The sequence below is a fragment of the Lacerta agilis genome, chromosome 2 (genome assembly GCF_009819535.1).
Source record: "Lacerta agilis isolate rLacAgi1 chromosome 2, rLacAgi1.pri, whole genome shotgun sequence".
Taxonomy (NCBI): Eukaryota; Metazoa; Chordata; class Lepidosauria; order Squamata; family Lacertidae; genus Lacerta; species Lacerta agilis.
Window position 1 is genome coordinate 3,192,651 of NC_046313.1, and position 21,309 is coordinate 3,213,959.

At 43.6% G+C, this 21,309-nt stretch overlaps 1 protein-coding gene across 5 annotated transcripts in view; it reads left to right on the plus strand.

Annotated features, from left to right (window-relative positions):
- The window catches only part of LRP1 (LDL receptor related protein 1), a 314,902-nt gene that overhangs the window by 119,914 nt on the left and 173,679 nt on the right, over positions 1–21,309 (plus strand). For all 5 annotated transcript variants that reach the window (XM_033137230.1, XM_033137222.1, XM_033137247.1 and 2 more), the window contains 3 exons: positions 13,283–13,402; positions 14,287–14,415; positions 15,157–15,420. In XM_033137230.1, the coding sequence (XP_032993121.1) occupies positions 13,283–13,402; positions 14,287–14,415; positions 15,157–15,420 (513 nt within the window). The remainder of the gene's footprint in view (positions 1–13,282; positions 13,403–14,286; positions 14,416–15,156; positions 15,421–21,309) is intronic.

The window sequence follows — 21,309 nt, forward strand, 5'->3', positions numbered from 1 at the left end:
ATGAATGCTCTAGTTGAGATTCCTGTGTTGCAGCCAGTTGGACTAGATGACCCTCAGGGTACCTTCCAACTCTACAATTCTATGATTCAGTCTGCCTTCTATGCTCGGTGTCATGGATCTCTTCACAAATGTACACATCCTTTACGTACAGTGCTAGTCCTCCCCCCTTCTTGTTTGGTCTGTTCCTTTTGAATAGGGTATACTTCTCAGCTTCTACATTGCAGTTATGAGTCTCATCCCACCAAGTTTTAAGTAACACCAGTTAGGTGCCATGAACTGGTTGGTAGGCCATGAGGCATGAAGCAGGAGGAGCAAGGGCAGACATGCCAGCACAGTCTCACATTGCTTGGGAAAGACTCAGATGGGAGGAGACTTAGGCAGCTGTGGGAAGGCGGGGACCTTCAGACTCTGCAACTACCTCATTGGGCAAAACCTACTGAAGAAGAGTTGCTGTGCTCATTAGGCCTGGCACTCCTGTGTTTTTCTAAGGAAGAGTTAATTACTCTGCGTAATTTACTGCTGGGTTGCTCCTGACTTTAGGTCATATTTGCCATCGTATTAAGAGCTCAAATTTGCATTGCTTTTTCCCATATTCTGTGCATTAGTATAGAGACAATGGAAACCACAAGTTATTCCCTTCAGTTGCTTTGTTCTTGTAGTTTCCTGCCCTTTAACAGGAAGTACTACATCAGTTTCCTATGCATCAATGAAGCTATTATGCCCAGCACCAGATGTTCTCCTGCCGTTTGTACTATTGTCTCCCCCCCCCTCAGGATTTGGTTTAAAGTTATGCTGAACAGGTTTGTGAGACTCTTAGTAAACACATTATTGTCAATTGCTGTGTGGTGCAATCCGTCTCTTGACAGAAGTCCTTCCTCATGGAAGTGGAGACAATGGTCCAAGAAGCCAAACCTTTTCTGATGACACTCCCTGTGTAATTTACTTCTCTTATTTCCATTTCTCTTCCTGTGCCATGACCTTCATCAGAAAGCAGTAATGAAAAAAACCACATGTAGCCCAAGTTTCTCCAGCTTCCTACCCTGAGTCTCATAGTCCCTTGCTAGGTTCTCAGTAACATGGGAAACTAACAAGCCAAGCACATTTTCATGTGCTGTAGAATATATACAGTTGTCCTTGCTAATAGGCAAAGAGTTTTAGATGCCTAGACGTATGAAAGAGAAACTAGCTAAAGCTCCATTCTCTGACCAAAGAGAGCCCTAACGCCAGTCAAATTGGCATAATGTTGCCTTTCTTCTAGCAGTTCCCCAGTTTCCTAGGTTGCCACAGCTCCTGCTTCTCCTTTATTCCTCCACTCATGGCAATGTTCAGGCAAAGTCAGCTGCATCTTTTTTTGTTTGTTTGTCTAAGTGTCAGTTCTGGGAAGCTAAACTGGAACAGAACAGTGTAGTTTTAAACCTCCTTTATCCCAGGAAACCGCTTCCTCTTACTGCACATAAACATGCTGTTGTTTTCCAGATGGATTCATTGTCACAGTGAATGCGGTCACCTCATTTCTGAAGGGCAGCCATATTGGCAAAGGCCTACCTTTGCACTCATTCCTATGACCCGAGCGTGAGGCTGGAGGCTGCCAGAGATTGTGAAATGACGTCCCTCTTGTTTGGTGTTGAATAAAGCTTTTGGACTGAGGGAAAGGGAAGGATATGGGATATTCCAAGGGGTCAGCCACAGTTTATTCACCATTAGAAAGTTTGAGGAATTTTGTTATCTCAAAACAGCAGTTTCTGTGGATTTAGATTGTAAGGAGCGTGGTGTGGAATTTCCTCAAATTTCTAGGGATCTTCTTGTGACAGGAGTTTCAGTGCCTGGGCCTGTGTTTTCTGAAGGCTTGTTATTCCATGTCTCCCAGCTTGCTTTTTCATTCCAGGGAGTGGGTAGGGGGGGGAACCCATCCTTTTGTCTCATTATTTGTACAGTGTAAATCTTAAGTACATTACAAATTGGCCCATGCTTGGTGCCGAGTTTGAACTAGAAGTAAAATCTTTTTTAAAAATCAAGTAAAAAAAACCCCCCACTACTCTTACTAGGCCTTGCCACAGGTGGGCTCTGCTGCTTTTCTTGAACTCTGATTAGTCACACATACAGGTGTGCTCATGCAGAACCTCGTTTGGGGAACCTCTCAAGCTATATAGAGTGGGCACCCCACCTCCATTCTCCAGGTGCACACAGAAAGGGGCATGGTTCTCACCTTTTGACCTCTCCTTTTCATTTCTAAGGTAGATCTGGGGTACCTGTGACACACCAGAAGTGTTATTGCACTCCAACTTCCATCAGTCCTAGCCAGCATGACCAATAGTAAGGAATGGTGGAGGTTGTAGTCCAAGAACACCTGGAGGGCCACCCCATCTCCGTTCTAAATGAACTATTCTCTGACTAGAGAGTACTTCCTCCATGGTAATTACTACACAAACTCTCTCTTTAATTTCATTTCCATTCTCTCTTTTTCTCCTCTGCCGTTAACATCCACTTTCTTTCTGTGTGTGTTGTCTTCTCTCAGTCACCCCTTGAGAGTGGTTCCCCCCAAGCTTTGAGGCCTAAGACATAGCTGGTAGGCTTTTTCCATGGATGCCTGCCCTATGGCAGCAAGCTCCACAAAGTGATAGTTACAAAGTGATAGTAAATCACACAGTTCAAAGCTGGAGTTAACTCTTTATTAGTGAAACACAATGTTCACAGACTTGGCCAGTGTACTGTAGTGGTTAAGAGCAGTAGACTCGTAATCTGGGGAACCGGGTTCGCGTCTCCACTTCTCCACATGCAGCTGCTGGGTGACCTTGGGCTAGTCACACTTCTTTGAAGTCTCTCAGCCCCACTCACCTCACAGAGTGTTTGTTGTGGGGGAGGAAGGGAAAGGAGAATGTTAGCCGCTTTGAGACTCCTTCGGGTAGTGATAAAGCGGGATATCAAATCCAAACTCTTCTTCTTCTTCTTCTTGGCTGAATTTCAGGTCTAATGGGCACAGCAGCTCGTGCTCTGTAGGTCTTACTCCGTGAACCCAGTTGCAGAGACTAAAAGTCGCTGCCTTCCCACAGTCGTTGATATCATGTCTTCTCCAGGGCTTCTTCCAAGCAATAGGAGACTGCGTCTGCATGCAGCCTGTTGTTGCTCTGCCTTTTTCAAGCCTCTTCTGGTTCTAGGAGATGGGGGTGGGGGGAGCTTGTCACAGCTGGAGGGAAGATACATGTGACTCTTCAGCAGCCTGACTCCTTTCTGCCTCTTGGCCTCCTCCTCTTCAGCTTCTGCCTCATGATTCCGGATTTCTCTCTGCCACAGACTCTCCAGTGCACTAAACCCTGCTAATCCTTCAGCTTCCGACACCACCTTTTCTCCGTTTCCCCTCTCTTCTCCCTGTGACCACTCATGGTTGTCCCACCACCACTCCCCAGGTTCTGAGCCTTCTTCCCTTGGTAGTTCCTCAACTGGTTCCTCCCATCATTCCCCTGCATCCAGCCAGTCCATTACTCTGTGTGTGTGTGTGTGTGTGTGTGTGTGTGTGAGAGAGAGAGAGAGAGAGAGAGAGAGAGACAGAGAGACAGAGACAGAGAATCTCAGAGTGGATAGTTGCTGTCCCTGTTAAGCTTTTAATAGGCAGCCATGGAATGATTGAGCCTTATGGTTAAGGTCAGTCTTGTGGGAGAAGGCTCTTTGGGTGGCTGAGGAAGTCCAGCATCAGATCTTGAGAAAGCATTGAAATTCACTTTAAAGTCACATCCATCTTTGAATCTACTGATTGCTGAGTCTCTGGCTCCCCTTGTTCAGCCATCATTTGGAGAAGCGGGTTCTTATATGGAGACCCATGCTATACTTGTAGATCCCTAGTCGGGGGTGGGGGTGGGGACCTGACCACCGTTCACTCTCCAGGCTGCTAGCCCAGTTGTCCTTCCCTACAGTGGGATTGCTGTTTCCTCAGCATTGAAGGTGAAAAAAGACTTGGGTTGAAATACCCAGCATTTTCAGATTCTCCAAGCTTGAAAAGAAAAACAGAGAAAAAGAAAGAAAAGAAATAGGTTGGGAAAAGGCCACACTGGTACTAGAAGGTGCTCTACCTCAGTTAGTTTTGAAGGACTTTGTCTCAATGGGTTTGGTACCAATGACCAGAGGGGCTCAGCCACAGCTGCTGACACCTGTGTTGGAGGAACTCCCTTTGGCCTTACCTTTGGCCATTTCCTTGGCTAGGTGTGCTTTATTTTACCATGCTCTATATTGTCTGTTGTGGTCTGTTTTGCGTTGTCATGTCATTAGTTTTAAGTGCTGCTGCAATCGGGCGCCCTTCTCCCCAGGTGTCAACTGTGGATGGGGTAGTACTCAGACTCCAGGGACAGCCAGTTTGTCTCATGGTCCACGGTGTTCTCCAGGAAATGTCCAGAAGTCAAGAGCAGATTTTATTGCACAAACTAGCCTTCACAGGAAGGTCAGGTTCTGTTACATGGGTAGCCAACATGGTGGCCTTCAGCTGTTTAGAACTACGATTCCCATCAGCCCCAGACAGCATGGCCAGTGGTCAGGAGTAATGGGAATTATAATCGGCAACACCTGGAAGGCACTATGTTGGCTTCTGTGATAACACAAGGGCTTCACAATAATGTAACACATATGCTCAGCACATCTTTAAAACAACAGCAGCAGAGAGAGATGCAACACTTGTGCAGAATATCTCCAACTCCCTTGCAATTTTTGGAAACACTTCTCTTTCTCCTTACAAGTTCAAGCTATCAGCTAGCATTTTACCATACTAAGATTAGAATTTGTAGGGTTGCCTGGACTCAGATAGAGTTGCCCCAGGAGCTAGACTGAGGTTTTATTCAAAAGTAGTTTGTGATACGGCATCTGGACAGCTGTTCAGAGGAAACGGAAAAGGAAAAATCCCCCTGGGCTATTGCAGGGGCCGAAGCCGCTTGGGGTTCTGACAACGGCCCAAAACATTCCACACAGCAAGGACTGCCAGTTACTAGGCAGAATTATATTTCTTCAGGAGATGGAAAGCATATATTCCCTACTGCTGAGTGAGTAGAAGCATAAATATCCATAACTATTCATAATAATAACAACTATAGTGCATGGACTGATGTGTCATATTTACAGTGCTTGACATCAAGTCAGGTATTTTCCCACATAGTTTAATCTTTTACACAGAAAAATTGACACAGGGTGTTTGATAAGATGGTAATTGATTAATCTTTAAGAGAATTTAAGCATAGACTTTAGCATTAAATTTATATTTCATTGTAAAACCGGGTTGTTATTTTTTAAAGAGACAATGTTGTTGTATTTAAGTCCAAATTAATTGTGAAAATAAATCAATTTTTCATTTTTAAATACTTTAAAATAATTGGCATTTATCCTCCTATCTCACCACTGTAGCTTCTAACATTATCATCTAATCGACCAATCCAACATATCTATATAATCACTATGGATGTAAGATCTGGTGCCATACCAGGCAGAATAACAGGAGTTAAAAAGCCAAGCAAAACAATTTAAACCCAAAGTGAGCACCACTCTCCGTAGCACCGCTCCCTGGTATTAATGGCTCTTTGATGAGCAGAATCCTTCCCACCCTCCCCAAAGCATCCTCAGAATGTAAAAACAGAGGTATAAATGACAACTTGATGAGTCATTCAAAGACCAAAGATCAAAGCCAGAACATGTCTGCACGCTTATGACTCCTTGCAAAGGAGAGCTGCTTTTATTAATAGAAAGTCAAATCATAGAGTGCTTGATATGTACAGTGTGCAAATCTGGGCAGCTTCTTTACAAGCACACAGTAGAGTTATCAGGAGCATGTCTTCTATATATATAAAAATGTTCCCATTGCATGTCCACCGGAAACCTATGTTCTCCGTAACCGCTGCACCAAACAACATCAAATTAGGACAAAGCGTAACTTGACCATCAAGGAAGGATCTGGCATAATAAAAATTTAAAAAACCCACATCTGTCATACCTAAAATAAAAGATAAAGGGGAAAAAGTGGCGCGCCTATTATACCTCACCAGCAAAAGGAATGAAGACTCCAACAGCATCCAATAGAAAGGCAGATTGCCTGCTGACATCATCAGAGCCCGCAGTAGGCCTCCATAAGGTGCCCAGTGCCCTCACTTAAAATGGCCGCTGCACACTCACAGGCATTTTAAAATTTCCCGGCACGTACTGCCAGGAAAAAAGCACTGCCCAGAAGCATGCAAAGCCGTCAGTGAGTTACCTGGGCAACTGCAACCGGCTGCACTTTGGGATCCTCCTCTTGGAGCGGCAACATGGTGGATCCCCAAGGGATGCTGCTTATTGGTGTGCAACAAAAATGCATAACTATTCCATGCAAAGGGAGGGGATCAGAATGTGTCCTGGCAATAGCCTGGTTGGTGCCCTGATGTCCATAGGCAATGTCTGCAAAAAGTTGTCTGAACTGTGTATGCTTAGCAAAGAAACTTTCCTTAAGGCTGTTTGCTCAGAGCTTATTAAAAACAAACAAACCATGCCATTGTCAGTGAGGTTAAGGCAATGTAATTATCCCCAATGCCCTGGGTTTAATCAATGTTGTTTATGATGTGTAATTCCATTGGCGTCAAATGAATGGTGGGGGTGGGTCCTCCATTGTGCTGGCTGGATTCCAAAATACTGTGGATGGGTGCAGCTCAGTTGGTTAGAGTGTAGTGCTGATAACACCAAGGTTGCGGGTTCGATCCCCATATGGGCCAACTGCATATTCCTGCAGTGCTGGGAGTTGGACTAGATGACCCTCAGGGTCCCTTCCAACTCTACAATTCAGCTCCACATGAATGGGGCCAAAGGGGATTTGCTGTTCTTTGGGATATATGAAATGCTACACTTGGAGCAGGCCCATTACAATTGATGAATGTGATTAACTTAGGGTCATTAATTGCAACAAGTGTACTTTGAGTAGGTCTAGTGGTGGATACAACCTTTGTTTTTTGTGCATTGGAGTTTTTTGTTTTAAAAACATGCTATAGCACTAAAATTGATTTGGGGGCAGACCTTACAAAGTCTCCCCCCCCCCCGTTTTATCCTTAAAATTAAATCAACTGATTTGATTACCGGTATTTTCAGATGAGCATTAGGAGAAACGTACTGATCATGGTAAGAGCAGTTTGGCAATGGAGCCTTCAAGCGTCCTTGGAGATAGTGTAACTCTGGAGGATTAGACTCTACACCCCCTGCCCTCTCTCCTTCTACTCTTTTATGCTTAAAAAAAGCATGTGATGTCCATGAATCATTTTGTCTTCCTCAATTTTTCTGCTGTGGTTGTGACTTCTAGAACTTCAACACGCCCACCTACCCCCTTTTAAAACTGAAAGTTGAGATCATAACAGTTTTACAGCATTTTTTTTTTAAGGAGGATAGGTTTATGATACAACTTGAAAACCTTGCATCTTAGGTCACATTGCTTTGGCAGTGTGTCTTCAATTACTATGACATCACAACTGAACATTGTTTTCCTTATGGAATCTCTCTCTGTCTATGCATGCACAGGTGCCAGTTATGTAATGGCTATTGGAAATTTAATATAAAACTAAATAAATAAAAACCATGCTAAATTGAGAGCATTTGTTTGGCATAGGTGAAAACAAGATGGTTGAAAAGAATGCAGTAGTCTTGTTTCCTGCTAGTGGCCCAATAAAGACCAGCAGGGGTTGGCCACTGTGAGAACAGGATGTTGGGTTAGATGGGCCATTTAGCCTGATCCAGCACACTCTTGTTACATTCTTATGTTCTTGAAAACAAAATACTTACGTAATTAATTAGTTGCTTTCCACAATAAGTCTCAAAGCTGCTTTCAAAAATAAAATACCACAGTACAGTTTAGGTAAAGGTAAAGCACCCCTGGATTGTTAAGTCCAGTTGAATTGAACTATGAGTTGCGGTGCTCATCTCGCTTCAGGCCAAGGGAGCTGGTGTTTGTCCACAGACAGCTTTCTGGGTCATGTGACTAGCATGACTAAACTGTTTCTGGTGCAACACTGTGACGGAAGCCAGAGTGCATGGAAATAACATTTACCTTCCTGCTGAAGCGGTATGTATTTATCTACTTGCACTGGTGTGCTTTTGAACTGCTAGGTTGGCAGAAGCTAGGACAGAACAATGGGAGCTCACCACGTCATGTGAATTCAAACCACCAACCTTACAATCGGCAAGCCCAAGAGGCTTGGTGGTTTAGACCACAGCGCTACCTGTGTCCCTAAAGGTAAAGGACCCCTGGACGGTTAAGTCCAGTCAAATTGGACTATGGGCACAGTATAACAATTGCACACAGTACAGTACAAAAATTCCAACACAAAAAATATTTCAAACCAGATGAAAGAAGTAAAGGTGACCAGACAATACCCTCTCTTCCCAGCTGAAGATAATCTTGACCACCAAAGAATTACCCAAGAAAAGTACCGTATAAGACGACTGGGCGTATAAGACGACCCCTAACTTTTCCAGTTAAAATACAGAGTTTGAGATATTCTCGGCCACAGATTTTCCACCCGGCGTATAAGACGACCCCCGACTTTTGAGAAGATTTTCCTGGATTAAAAAGTAGTCTTATACACCAGAATATACTGTATCACCAACTGTTGCAGATATGAATAGTCTAATGCCTGGAAGAAGAGAAATGCCTTTGTCTGGCACTGAAAATATGTCAATGTTGGCATTGGGCATGTCTCACTGGGAAGAACATTCCATAAATTGGGAGCCACTACTGAAAAAACCTGTTCTTTTGTCTCTAGCCTCTGGTCTGCTGCACTGAGAAGGGCTTATGATGATATCAGGGTGCAGGCAGGCTCATAGGGGAAATGCCATTCTGTAAGGTATTGGGGTCCCAAGCTATGTAAAGCTTTATAGGATAAAACCAGTGCTTTGAATTGAGCCCAGAAGTGAATTGGCTTAACATAACACTCAATATATGAAATAAAATACAAAGTAAAACAGTAGTACATCATGTTCAGAAGTGCAACTAAACATGGACAGATTACACTGGAGGTGCTATTTCCATGTTTCCTGGCATCAGATTTTCAGGAATATCATAGCTATCCTGCTGTATCCTGGGACCATCTTGGCTTGTACCTACTGAAGGAATAAATAGTATTCACACTGCTGGAGAAACTTTCTCTTGGTTGAATCTTGAATTGTCATGGTTTAATGGAGAAATTAAGGGAAACCTCCATTATGGAGTGTTCATTATTGGCCCCAGTTTATTTTCTGTTTTATTGGGGAAAATCTGGGGCAGATGGTAATTTTATTAGCATTTATTGCAGGCATTAATAATAGTTAAACTGTGAAAGCCAGGCATATCAGAAAACCTTGATGGAAGTGCTATCTCCTTCCAAGTATCCCCTGGCTGGTGTTCAATACTTTGTGACCTCGGTGTTTAAGAAATGAATCACATTTTGGGAACACCATGAAATCACTCCAGGGTTCAGTGGGATACCATATTAAGGGCTTTTCAGAACCTTTATATTCTTTCATGTGCGCTCTCTCTTTTTTTTTAAGTCACTGATGGTTTTGATGTCCAGGAGGCTGGAATTATGGAAATTAAATATGTAGCCATCTGATTCCTCAATATGTGTGGGTAGTTGCAACAGTGGATAGAGTGGCTTGCAATGGCATAGTATTGAAGTGCCCCCTGGGAGACACAGAGAGCAAATCTCTCATCCATTTCTGAGTGTCAGCTGCTTTGCTGACATGGGCTAAGAGAGTAACAAAAGCAGGTGGAAGAGTAAAATAAGAGAGAAAACCCAAAGACTCCATTCATGTGACATTTTCACCTATGCACAAGCAGCCTTTGTGCTTACCTGGCAAAATATATAACCTAACATTGGTTGCTCTTAGCAGCCATCATACTGCCAGCATGATTATTCAACATAAAATTCTGATAAATGATAGAAAGAATCAAAATAGGCCCTCACCAGAATGCTTACAAACTAATTGATTTGACAAAAAAGGGAACAAAGGATGACATAGGGAAGAGGAAACCAAACATGCAAATGTAGTGGCCAAGTATAATTGCTTTTTGAGTGGCTGCTGATAGATATATTGTGGGTGGAAGGAACCCAGTTGGTCCTAGCCACACTGATGGCTAGGACCCTAGCAGTCTCATCATTCTTTTAAGACACAGAGAGCCAGTGTGGTGTAGTGGTTAAGAGCGGTAGACTCGTAATCTGGGGAACCGGGTTTGCATCTCCGCTCTTCCACATGCAGCTGCTGGGTGACCTTGGGCTAGTCACACTTCTTTGAAGTCTCTCAGCCTTACTTGTGGAGGAGGAAGGGAAAGGAGAATGTTAGCTGCTTTGAGACTCCTTCGGGTAGTCATAAAGCGGGATATCAAATCCAAACTCTTCTTTTTCTTAAGCATAGAATCGTAGAATTGTAGAGTTGGAAGGAATCCCGAGGGTAATCTAGTCCAACCCCCTGCAACGCAGGAATCTCAAACTGGATCATACATGACAGGTGGCCATCCAACTTCTGCTTTAAAACTTCCAAGAAAGGAGAGTCCACCACCTCTCGTGGGAGTCTGTTTCACTATTACAGCTTCCAGATAGACTAGCCACTGATGAACCTTGGGAAGTACGAGCCAAATGGTATTTGCCAGCGCAAAGCTGATGAAGTTGGGATGTCACTCTTCTTTTCCTTTTAGGCAGTTGACAGATGAAAAAGGCCACTGGTGGAGGTTACAGTCCCCCTTGCCTGGTTGTACTGGTTGCGTTATTAATTACAACTGCAGATCTTGAGTTCATTCAGGGCTGCTTGCATATAGAAGAAACTGTCATGTGCAAACTTGCCCTAAGGCTCTTTTCATAATGAATTCCATTTTGAAATCACTGCAAACCAATTCATTGTAAATAAATGCATGGGACTGCTCTTGTAACCAGCTTTGAAATGCTGAACTCTGAAGTGGCAGCAGTGGCACCCAGGATGGAAAGAAAGGGGGAGCGGGTGGGTGGGTGGATGGGAGAGGAGAGAGACAAAGAACCATTTGTAGGTCGAAGTGCACTCTAGTAGCACATAATTATTGTCCGTTTTGGCCACAAAAGCTACACTTCTGACCCCTTTGTGCAATAATTGGAGCCGCAGAAGCTTATCTTATTGCTGCCTTATTTGAGTAGCTAGCATTCCCAGCAAAAGGGTACTTTTCATTCCTCTCCCCCCTCATTTTGCAACCTTGTGGGTAGAATCACATTTGTGTTGGTGTGCCTGGGAACTGCTGAGTTGGTCTATCTTATCCCAGATAATAATAAAAGGTCGTTCCTGCCAGTTGCCTAGTCAGTTGTGAAATTCCAGCCCTAGTGTAGAGGGACCTGCCATAGCCACAGTAGCTTTGGAATAGTCTAAGTGAGTTGGCTCCAAACCTGCCTCTAAATATTCCCATCTTTAGTCCCTCCCATATTGGTGGTTCTTAGCAACTTTCTACAATGCTTCTAAAGTGCATTAGCATGATGCCTCGCTGTAGCAGTGGCCCAGATCAAGTTGTGACGCCTGCATAATGTTTGATATTGCAGCTGTTCTATATTAAAAACTTATACAGTCTGGTGCAGTGGCTTACACGACTGGGCAAGCAAACTGGCTTTTTAAATTGTGAAGGCATTCAAGGAAGGACCACAACTCAGTGCTGGAGTGCATACTTTGCATGCAGAAGGTCCCAGGTTCAATCCCTGGCATCTGCATTTCGAAAAAGGATCAGATAGCAGCATATGAAAGCTTGAAAGCGCAGAGAGCTGCTGTCAGTCAAAGTGGACAATGCTGGTGTAAGGCATTCTCCTAAGTTCATAATAGATCATTGCAGTTTAGGAGCTGTTGTCTGCACTTGTAAAAATGGAAATGTTTTTTCTGTGTGCTTTAGTTAAATTTGCTACAAAGATAATGTTTGGGTCTTCAACAACTTTTCCAAAACTAAAATAACAGGCAAATTTTCTCCCTCCACAGCTAAGCTGTACAGTTTAAAAATAATTGTCATTCTTATAGTTCAGTCATGTGGTTTGGTTGCAGCATCACATAATAACTTGGATGAGGCATAGTGGCATGATGTTATTGCTAGGTTTGCAGCAATGCTGTACTGCTGCAAATCTTTAAAACGGAAGTGTTATACAGTGAAATGTTTGAATGAATGAACAAGTAAATAAATAAGCCACCTGCGTACATCTTTTGAAATTATTGGGAGTCAGGGACCCCAGAGGGACTTTGACTGTAAATGATAAATCAGTTAAATATTAACATCTGGTTTTGATTGGGAAAAATCTGGAGTGATGGGAAATAGTGGGGGTAACAGTATTCCCTTGAGTTATGTTGAGTACCGAAGGCAATGCCACCTATCTGTGACAGCCCCAGTGGACTGATGATTTGACTTGGATAATTATGGTGCCTGCCAGTTACAGTACTTGTGGGCCTGGCTGTTTCAGGACTGGCCCAAGACTTGTTGCCACATCAAAACGAGTGGTGTGTGTGTGGGGGGGGAACACGAGTGGTGTGCCTCAGGAACTCTTGCAGTGTTGCAGAGGATCCTGGGGTGATAATTGTGGATGATGTGAACTTGCAGACAATACAAGATTCACACCCCAGCATCCTCTAGGATCTTCTTGAATTTTTCACTCCAGATTCTGGTGCTTATTTAAAAATATAAATAAAAATTGACTTTATTAGAGATGGAGATGGGCAGGTATGACATATATTACAGGATTTTGCCCAGAATAAGCTTGACCATTAGCTGCTCTCCCACCACGTCTTTGAAATGGAACTGTTGAGTTGCATTGCCGCAAACCTTTTGAATATGAGAGTGACTGGATTCATTTGGAGCATATCATTTTGCATTTCCTAAGTGGTTCCTAAAATATCAAAACTAATTTGACGAAGCAACTCATTCTTTGCTGTACACCTGCCTGACTTAGGGGGGAACCTTACGTTAAAACTGATGCACATGTAACAAAACACAATAGGAAGATTTCTACATGAGCCTTGTAGCTTCTTGCACAACTGTTTGTGCCGTGCGTGAATATTAATGCCGAAGAAATATCCAGTGAATTTTGTCACTAGTCTAGGTTTTATATGTCCCTGAAATCTCCAATCCAGGGGTAGGAAACCTGTGGCCCTCCAGGTGTTTGTTGGACTCACTCCCATCGGCCCCATCTAGCATGGCCAGGGATAAAGGGAGTTGTAGTGCAGCAACATCAAGTGAGCCACAGGTTCCCCCACACCTGTTCAAATCTAAATCATCTTCCCAGCAGCCAACTGATGCCATTTTCCTCCCCACCCCCACCCCCTGTTTCTTTAGAGTTCTACAAAAACTGCACAGAGATGGGATGCAAGCACCATTGTGCCCCGACTCTGAATGGCCCAGAGTGCTATTGCAACAGTACCTTCCAGCTGGCAGAAGATGGGAAAAGCTGCAAAGGTAGGTGGCGGCCGTAATACAGAACAGGAGAGAGTGCAGAAGACAGGCATCTGACAGCAGCTTCTAAGGAGGACAAACATATGTTTGTTCTATATCTCTTGTATTTTCTCTGATTTTCTCTGTCTCCTCTTTCTTCTCTTCACTTTTCCTCCCTCCCATCATTTTTATTTTCAGTAGGAATTCATGGTAGATTGATTTGTGTTGTGGTTTTTAAAATGATTATCTGGACTTTTCGCCTTCACACGAAGCAGAAGAAATGTCAAGCTTGAGAGATACCATGGAATAATGAACTAGTGCTGTTAGCTGTCAGTTAGGAGTCCTGAATTCTGGATCCAGATTTTCCATAGCAATTAGAGGGCTTTCAGTAAATAAGTTACAGTGTTGGACTTTTAATTGTGATGAACAAGAGAGTTATATTGGTGTCACTTTCAGTGTGTCAGCTACATGTCACTTTCACTTTGTGAACATTTTTTTTTTGGGGGGGGCAGACCTAGAAACAGGTATGAGATAGGTATGCATCTAATAATTCAAGAGCACTTGAATTCAAGAGCACAGCACTTAAAAGCTGGGTGTTAAGAAATGTTTCATTTTTGGGGCTTGCAAGTTATGACAAAATCAGTTCTTCGGTATATGACCTTTTTACATGGAAATGCAAACTCCTTTTCTCACGGGAAGCTTTCATTCATTTCACAGTGGCCAGTGCAGGACAGTGTCCCAGAGTATTGTGCCCTTGGAGGAAGTGAGCATGTACTTTTTTATCCTAATGTTTCGGTTTTTTGAATCTTAGTCTTTCCGCTCCATTCATGCACTTCCACAGCAGCATTTTACTGAAATATATTAGATATCTAACAGGTTAGTAATAACTTTATCATTCTTCTTCACAGATATTGATGAGTGCACTAATTATGGCACTTGTAGCCAAACCTGCACCAACCACCATGGTTCCTACGTTTGCAGCTGTGTTGAAGGATATCTGCTCCAGCCGGATCACAAGTCCTGCAAAGCTAAGAATGGTAAGCAAATCAGTCATTTCCCCCCAGCCTTGTGTTTTCTGTCTTGTGGGCAAGCAGTGGCCGCCTGGTTTGCACTCTACAAAGCACTTTTACTGTGCTCACCATGTTTTCTGATTAGCGGAGCACAGTTTGGAAGACCTTCTCACAAATGTTTTGGGATGCCAGTCATCTCGTTGTCTCTCATAAAGGAAGTTGCCAGCTTGATTCCTTGGGGACCCCCAGAGTGTCATTTAGGGCCAGAAATGCTCTTTACCTCTACATTTTGCACACAATCTATGTACAAAGTCACTGTGCAAGTGCACGTTTACAGTTATTTGCTTTTTGTGCAGGGCTATGCAAACAACTCACTTGAGTGTGAATGCTTTTTCACTTGGTGCTGGGCAGTATGATAGCGGGACAAACTGCCCCATCACACAGCCTTTTTCTCCTCTCCTTTTTACATGTTTCTTTTACATATTACAGATGCGGAATTTACACATTTTGTGCACGCTCATAATTTGTTACCTGGGGGGTGCCCCTTGGCTAGTCCTTTAAGAAAGATGTACATCTGGGTGCCTAGTTACAGGTGGGTAGCCGTGTTGGTCTGCTGTAGTCAAAACAAAATCAAAAATTCTTTCCAGTAGCACCTTAGAGACCAACTGAGTTTGTTCCTGGTATGAGCTTTCGTGTGCATGCACACTTCTTCAGATATCTGGGTGCCTAATCCTTGTTTCATCCTTGGCAACTCTGTTTCTTCAACAGAACCAGTAGATCGACCTCCAATCCTACTCATTGCCAACTCTCAGAACATTATGGCTACTTTCCTGAATGGTGGGTCTGTCCCTAATATCACTCCCACCAGCACCAAGCAGACCACAGCCATGGATTTCAACTACAGAGAAGACACAGTCTGCTGGGTCCATGTTGGTGACAGCTCTTCCCAAACTATCCTGAAATGTGCCAAGATCCCCAATCTCAAGGGATTCGTTGAGGAGTGGACCATCAACATCTCTCTCAGCTTGCACCGTAAGTTACTGCTTGCTGTATAGAAGTTCTCATGAACAGGCTCTTCCTCTCATGGAAACACACATTCCTTTAGATTAATATACCAATTTACTTTTGCATACAAAAATGTTGTGTGGTTGATTCCCACCCTCACACCCTTCTGGATTGTTTTTGTTTTTAAGATGGTAAAAATGTAATTATTCAATTGGCAAAATTTTGTGAAAAATTGAGCTTTTAACTGAGAAGACAACCATTTATTTTGTCATCATTAATCTTGAGTGAAACAAGCGAAAATGAAGAATTTGGGATGCATTGGAGGGTGGGGCGGAATATTGTCTATGGTAGATGTTGTCCCTTGAGGCGAAGCTATTACGCTTTAATATACAGATGGAAAACTGCTGAATGGGGAAGCTGAACAATTGGCTTGGTCACAAAGGGAGACAATGGCTGAATAAGGATTCTCTCTCCCCCCCCCCCCCCCAGTCCAGCACTGCTAGCTAGACCATCTTGTCTGCCACTTGCTCATGACTATCTTCTGCCTCTTCCTTCATGGCAAGTTGCACCGTTGAAATAATCTAAATATTGAAATGGAGAAGTGGAATTTCAAAGACTCCATACAATTTATTTTACAGCAAACTTTATGGTAAAATAAAATAAAAAATTCCTTCCAGTAGCACCTTAGAGACCAACTAAGTTTGTTCTTGGTATGAGCTTTCGTGTGCATGCACACTGCTTCAGATACACTGAAACGGAAGTCACCAGACCCTTATATATAGTGAGAGAGTGGGGAGGGGTATTACTCAGAAGGGATAGCTTTGCCATGTATGAGATAAGAATCCAATGTCTTTGTTCAGACCAGGTCTCTCCATGGTTTGAAGTTTGGTAATAAGTTGCAATTCAGCAACTTCTCTTTCCAGTCTATTTCTGAAATTCCTTTGTAATAAGGCAGCTACTTTCTATGTCCATGGAGGGATAGGATCCAGTCCAGATCTTGGTGGTTTGGCTGCCCCATAGACAGAGGAACCTCAGTGATCAACACTGGATTTGTAGGAGTGACTGTAACTTTGTGGCTGTCACTTGAAAGTGATTTGTGGAGCAGGTGGCTCAGAAAGAGCTGCTTTTTATGCTTTTTCTTTGTGCATGCTTTTGGATGGAAGCCTGAGCTACCTTGTGCTATCCTTTGTTTAAAGCTCAGTGCAGGTCATGTTTAACACTGTTCTTGTAGGTAGCTCTTAGGAACCCAGGCTCCATTGTGTGCTGCATGTGCGCTCTCTCTCTCTCGCTCTCTCCCCCCTTTTGCTTTTTCTCCAGAAAGATGAATAATGTCAGGACAAGTATAAGCCACATGTTGAAGTCTAAGATTCCTCCAGTAACTTGTGTGCATTATTGTTGTTTTTCTTCTTCTTATTACTATTTATTTTAGTACTGCATAATTGTTGGCCAAATAGTCTCTATTTCTCAGTCTGAAGGTAGTGATTTAGAAAATACTTTTTTATATATATGTAAGCCATCTGGGAGGAAGGATGAGTCATAACAGAGCAAGCAGCACAGGCATGGCTGGATTTTCTTTAGAGTTCTTCTTCTTTAAGGACGTGCTGCTGGTTGTCTGTGGCTTGGTTTTTTTCCATGGCAGGCAAGGATAGTGATGTCATAAAGGGAGCCTGAGACATAGGCAGTGGCATTTATTTATTTATTTATTTATTTATTTAACTGCTTAACTACAATGGTCTCTTAAGCAGTTTACAATGCAAGAAGTAAAACATCAGTTCAAAGTATAAAATCAAACTTCAGTTAAAATTCCTGCTGCAATGATAAAACAAATTATTCAGTAGGCACCTGAAGTTCAGTAGGCCTATCAGACCTCAACTAGAAAGGTGTTCCATAAAATTGGACTAAAATACTGAACACACAACTCCTGGTGGTCATGAGCCCTGCATTTGAGCTATGGGGGAATCACTAACAGTGACTCCCCTGGAGATCTCAGTGATCTGGCAGGGATATAAGGGATTATGTAGTCCTTGAAGTTTCCTGGACCCAAATTGTTAAAAGCCTTGTAAATTAATAGAAGAACCTTGATCCTGGCTTGGTAGCATATGGGCAGTCAATGCAAACTTTTGAACACGGAAGTTATGAGCTGGCAATAGTCTGTTTCTATCAGCAGTCTAGCCAAAGCATTTGGCACCAGTTGGAGTCTCCTGATGAAGCCCAAGGGTAGCCCCACATAAAGCACATTGTAATAATTGAATCTTGAGATTCTCAATCCATGAATCACCATGGCCAGACTATCGGCTGTAGTTGGTGTAAGAGGTGCAGCTGGTAAAAGGCACTCCTGGCCACTAAGGCCAATGAGCTTCAAGCGACAAAGGTGGATTGAGGGAGTGCAACCCTATCCAGAACAGGGAACTGGTGAATATCCCAGACACGGGGAAGCCTCCCACCCCCACCCCCAAGTTCCTTTGTCTTCACAGGGCTTACATTCAATTTAGATATCATCCAGTAGAGCTGTGTGTCCTCGGCATATTGATGAGACTTTGCCCACAAACTGCTAATGGCTTCATATAGATGTTAAAAAGAATTGGGGGCAATATTATAGCTTGTGGTACACCACCATAGCTGAAAGATCATGTAGCTGAAGCAGTCTTCCAGTGCTGCTCTCTGGACATGACCCTGGTTGATCAGATACACTAGAATCAGGGGCAGCACATCCTGATTCCCCACTTGAGGCAAAATGGGAATGGTTCACCCCCACTGTTCTGCCTCTCTTACCTGTATTGTGTGATGGTGTCCATGAAGCACGAGCAGCAGCGGCGCCAACTTCTGTCAAGACCTTTCAAGATCTCGCCAAAGTCTCAGAAGATCTTACGCGCTTTGTGAGATCTTGTGAAATTTGGGTTAGATCTCACTAGAAAGCACCTATTACAAAGGCTAGCTCAAGTCAGTAGCACATGAGACTCCTAATCTCAGGATTGTGGGTTTGAGCCCCGTGTTGGGCAAAAGATTCCTGCATTGCAGGGGGTTGGACTATATGATCCCCGTGCTCCCTTTTAACTCTATGATCTATGATCCCTGGCTTAACTTTCAGCAGACAATGTGCCCTGAGGTAAATTTTATCTCTAGCTGGGTGCTGATAATGGAAGAAGCTGGCTGTGGGCTGCATTCCTGTGAGTATCTGGAGAAGGAGGGACTACAGTGGGGTAAGAAACAGACAAATGGAGAATTCTTCACCCTTCACACATGTACCGTTTTTGCTGTTTAAGTCTCACTTTAGGCGTAATTGGAGGCAGCCTCACATCATAAAAAGTGGCTCTGCTCTGCTGCCATCACAGCCTTGAACAATCCCAGTGGCTCTTAATACACCATGTATCGTTTTAGGAATAGGTAGCAATATTTGAGGCCTGTTTTTCTTGATTTCTTCACAGGCTCAATTCAAGCTTTTGTTTCCACCACTCTCTCTCCAAGAGGCTGCCTCCCTCCCTCCTTTCATTCTTATGCCAGACAAAAATAGTCTGAATCTGTTGAACCTGGAAATGGGCATGGAAACAGCTTCCTTCCAATGCTTTCACTTTGATCTGAGGCAGTCAGTCCACTGCTGTAATGGTAAAGACTATCTCTTGGTGATGCTGTATAAGTTGCAGATGACCTTGGACAAATATAAATGTGTCCTTGAGGTGATTAATAACCTTCTGTGCATGGCATTGGTGGGACATCTGCTGCATTATTCAATCTAATTCTGCTGCCTTGAAAATGTTGAAAGGGTGGGGTAGGCATTTAAAGGAAGATCTACAAGCATGAATTCCTAGTGAAGAAATGGTTGGAGCATGTTGATTTGCATTAGGGATTGAATGTGCCATTTTCACTGTCCATAAGAATGTAATAAAAGCCCTGCTGGATGAGACCAATGGCCCATTTAGTGCAGCATCCTGTTCTCACTGTGGCCAACCAGTTGCCTCCGTAGGAAGCCTGTGAGCAGGATTGTGAGCACAGGGTAGCAACAACGCTGCCCGGTTTCTCACTATTCTGCATTATGGGCAGGCAACATTGTAGGATCAGTTTGGGTGGTGGAGTTGGTGTCACTGTCTTCCCAGTTGAGTGCAAGTCTACCCTAAGGAAAAAGGTACCTGCCCAGGTCACCATTCACTCTTGAGAGCACCAAAGCAGAAACATAGGAAGTTTCCTGTGCATGAGTGTGTGAGAACAAGAGCTGCTGGAATGTTTAACTTCCTGTTCTGGCTAAACAGTGCAGGGGAAGGGATGTAGCTCAGTGCTAGAGCACAAGTTTTGCATGAAGATTGTCCCAATTTCATTCCTGGGCATCTCCAAGTAGAGTTGTCTGAACCCATAAAGAGGATGTAGCACACAGTTGAAATACCGGTATCTAACTTGCTTCCATGATATTTGGTGACGGCTATCAGCTTGGATGGCTTTAAATGGAGATTGGACATCACAGTGGGCAAGGCTATCAGTCGCTATTAGTCTTTATGGCTCTCTAGCACGATTAGAACTCATATGCCTCTGTGCACCAGTTGCTAGGGAAGAAGAGTGAGACAGGACAGGACTATCATGCGCACATCTTCTTTGAAGGTTTCTGGTTGGCTATTGTGGGAAACAGGATGATGGAATACATAACCCCCTGGTTTGCTATGGCAGGGTTCTCCTTATGTTCTGGCATTGCTTTTGACCATGACTGCAAGATGTTTTTGTTGTGATGTGAAATGCAGACCTGCACTTCAGAGGAACATGGATGTGCCTCAGACATGTGAGAAAGTGACTGTGCAGGCAGGTGTGGCCTTAACGTGAGATGTTTTACTAGTACACAGTGACTCAACCACACTGAAACACTACACCTTCCTCTTTTGACTGCCATGAGCCACTTTTGTTCTGACTGGATGCAGAGGAAATCCCTAGCCATGCTTTATGACTGTCAGGCCTAGGGGGAATAGTTGAGAGTGCCAGAACGTCCCCCTGTCTTGCCCATGGTGAGCCTAGAAAGGGTGAGCATAGTTCTGGTGCTTAGCTTTCCTAGTTCCTCCTCTAGTCTGAGCACTAGCAGGACTTGGAAGAGCCAGACTATAGTGCCTTGTTTTCTGGGACAGTGATCCTCCCACTTCTCTTTTTCAAGACAGAACAATTTGGAAACCCTGCTCCCTGACCAGGAGGTTGCAGTCCCCAAGAGTGATCCCACTTCCGAAATAAATCATTGGAGGCCCCAGCATGACACCAGTGCCTCTATTATGGACACAGACCATGTGGATGACAACCATTTCTTCTTGGCTGTGCCAGGTCAGCTTGGCCAGCCATGATGCTGTTATGCTGGCTTTGCGGATGCTGTAGTCATGTGTTTTCAGCCATTGCAGTTGTGTGCATGTTAAAGATCTCAGTGCCATTTACTTTATGCTTTAGGAAACCAATTAGCCTGCAGGGGTGGTACCTCTACCAAGCTCCAAAGTGAGGATTACAGTGCAGAAGAGTGAGGGAAAGTGAGGCAGTGGGGATTACAGTGCAAAAGAATTCAGATGCTACAGTAGCAATCAAGTTACATCAGCTCTTCAGTTTCAGTTTGTATTATCTACTTTTTAAAAAATCCCATGGACAGTCTGTTTGCTTCCAATGCGATGAGTTAGCCCATTTATGACAACACCTGTATATAGCTGGATGCCTGCCCCTCTTGTCGCCATCAAAGCAGCTGGCCAGAAATAGCTCTCCATACTGTAAGATTGTAGTGACTCAGTCTGCTGCATATTTTTGAATCCCTTTTCCCTTAAGGAAATTTCCCCCCTCAAGGAACTGGCATGTGGACGACTTCACTCACATTCTCAACTGACTACCAGACTCATCCCATTTTACTTGAGTTTCTTAACATTGCAGGTTCTTCTACAGGCCTCAGACCAGTCAAGCACATGTACCTTGTTA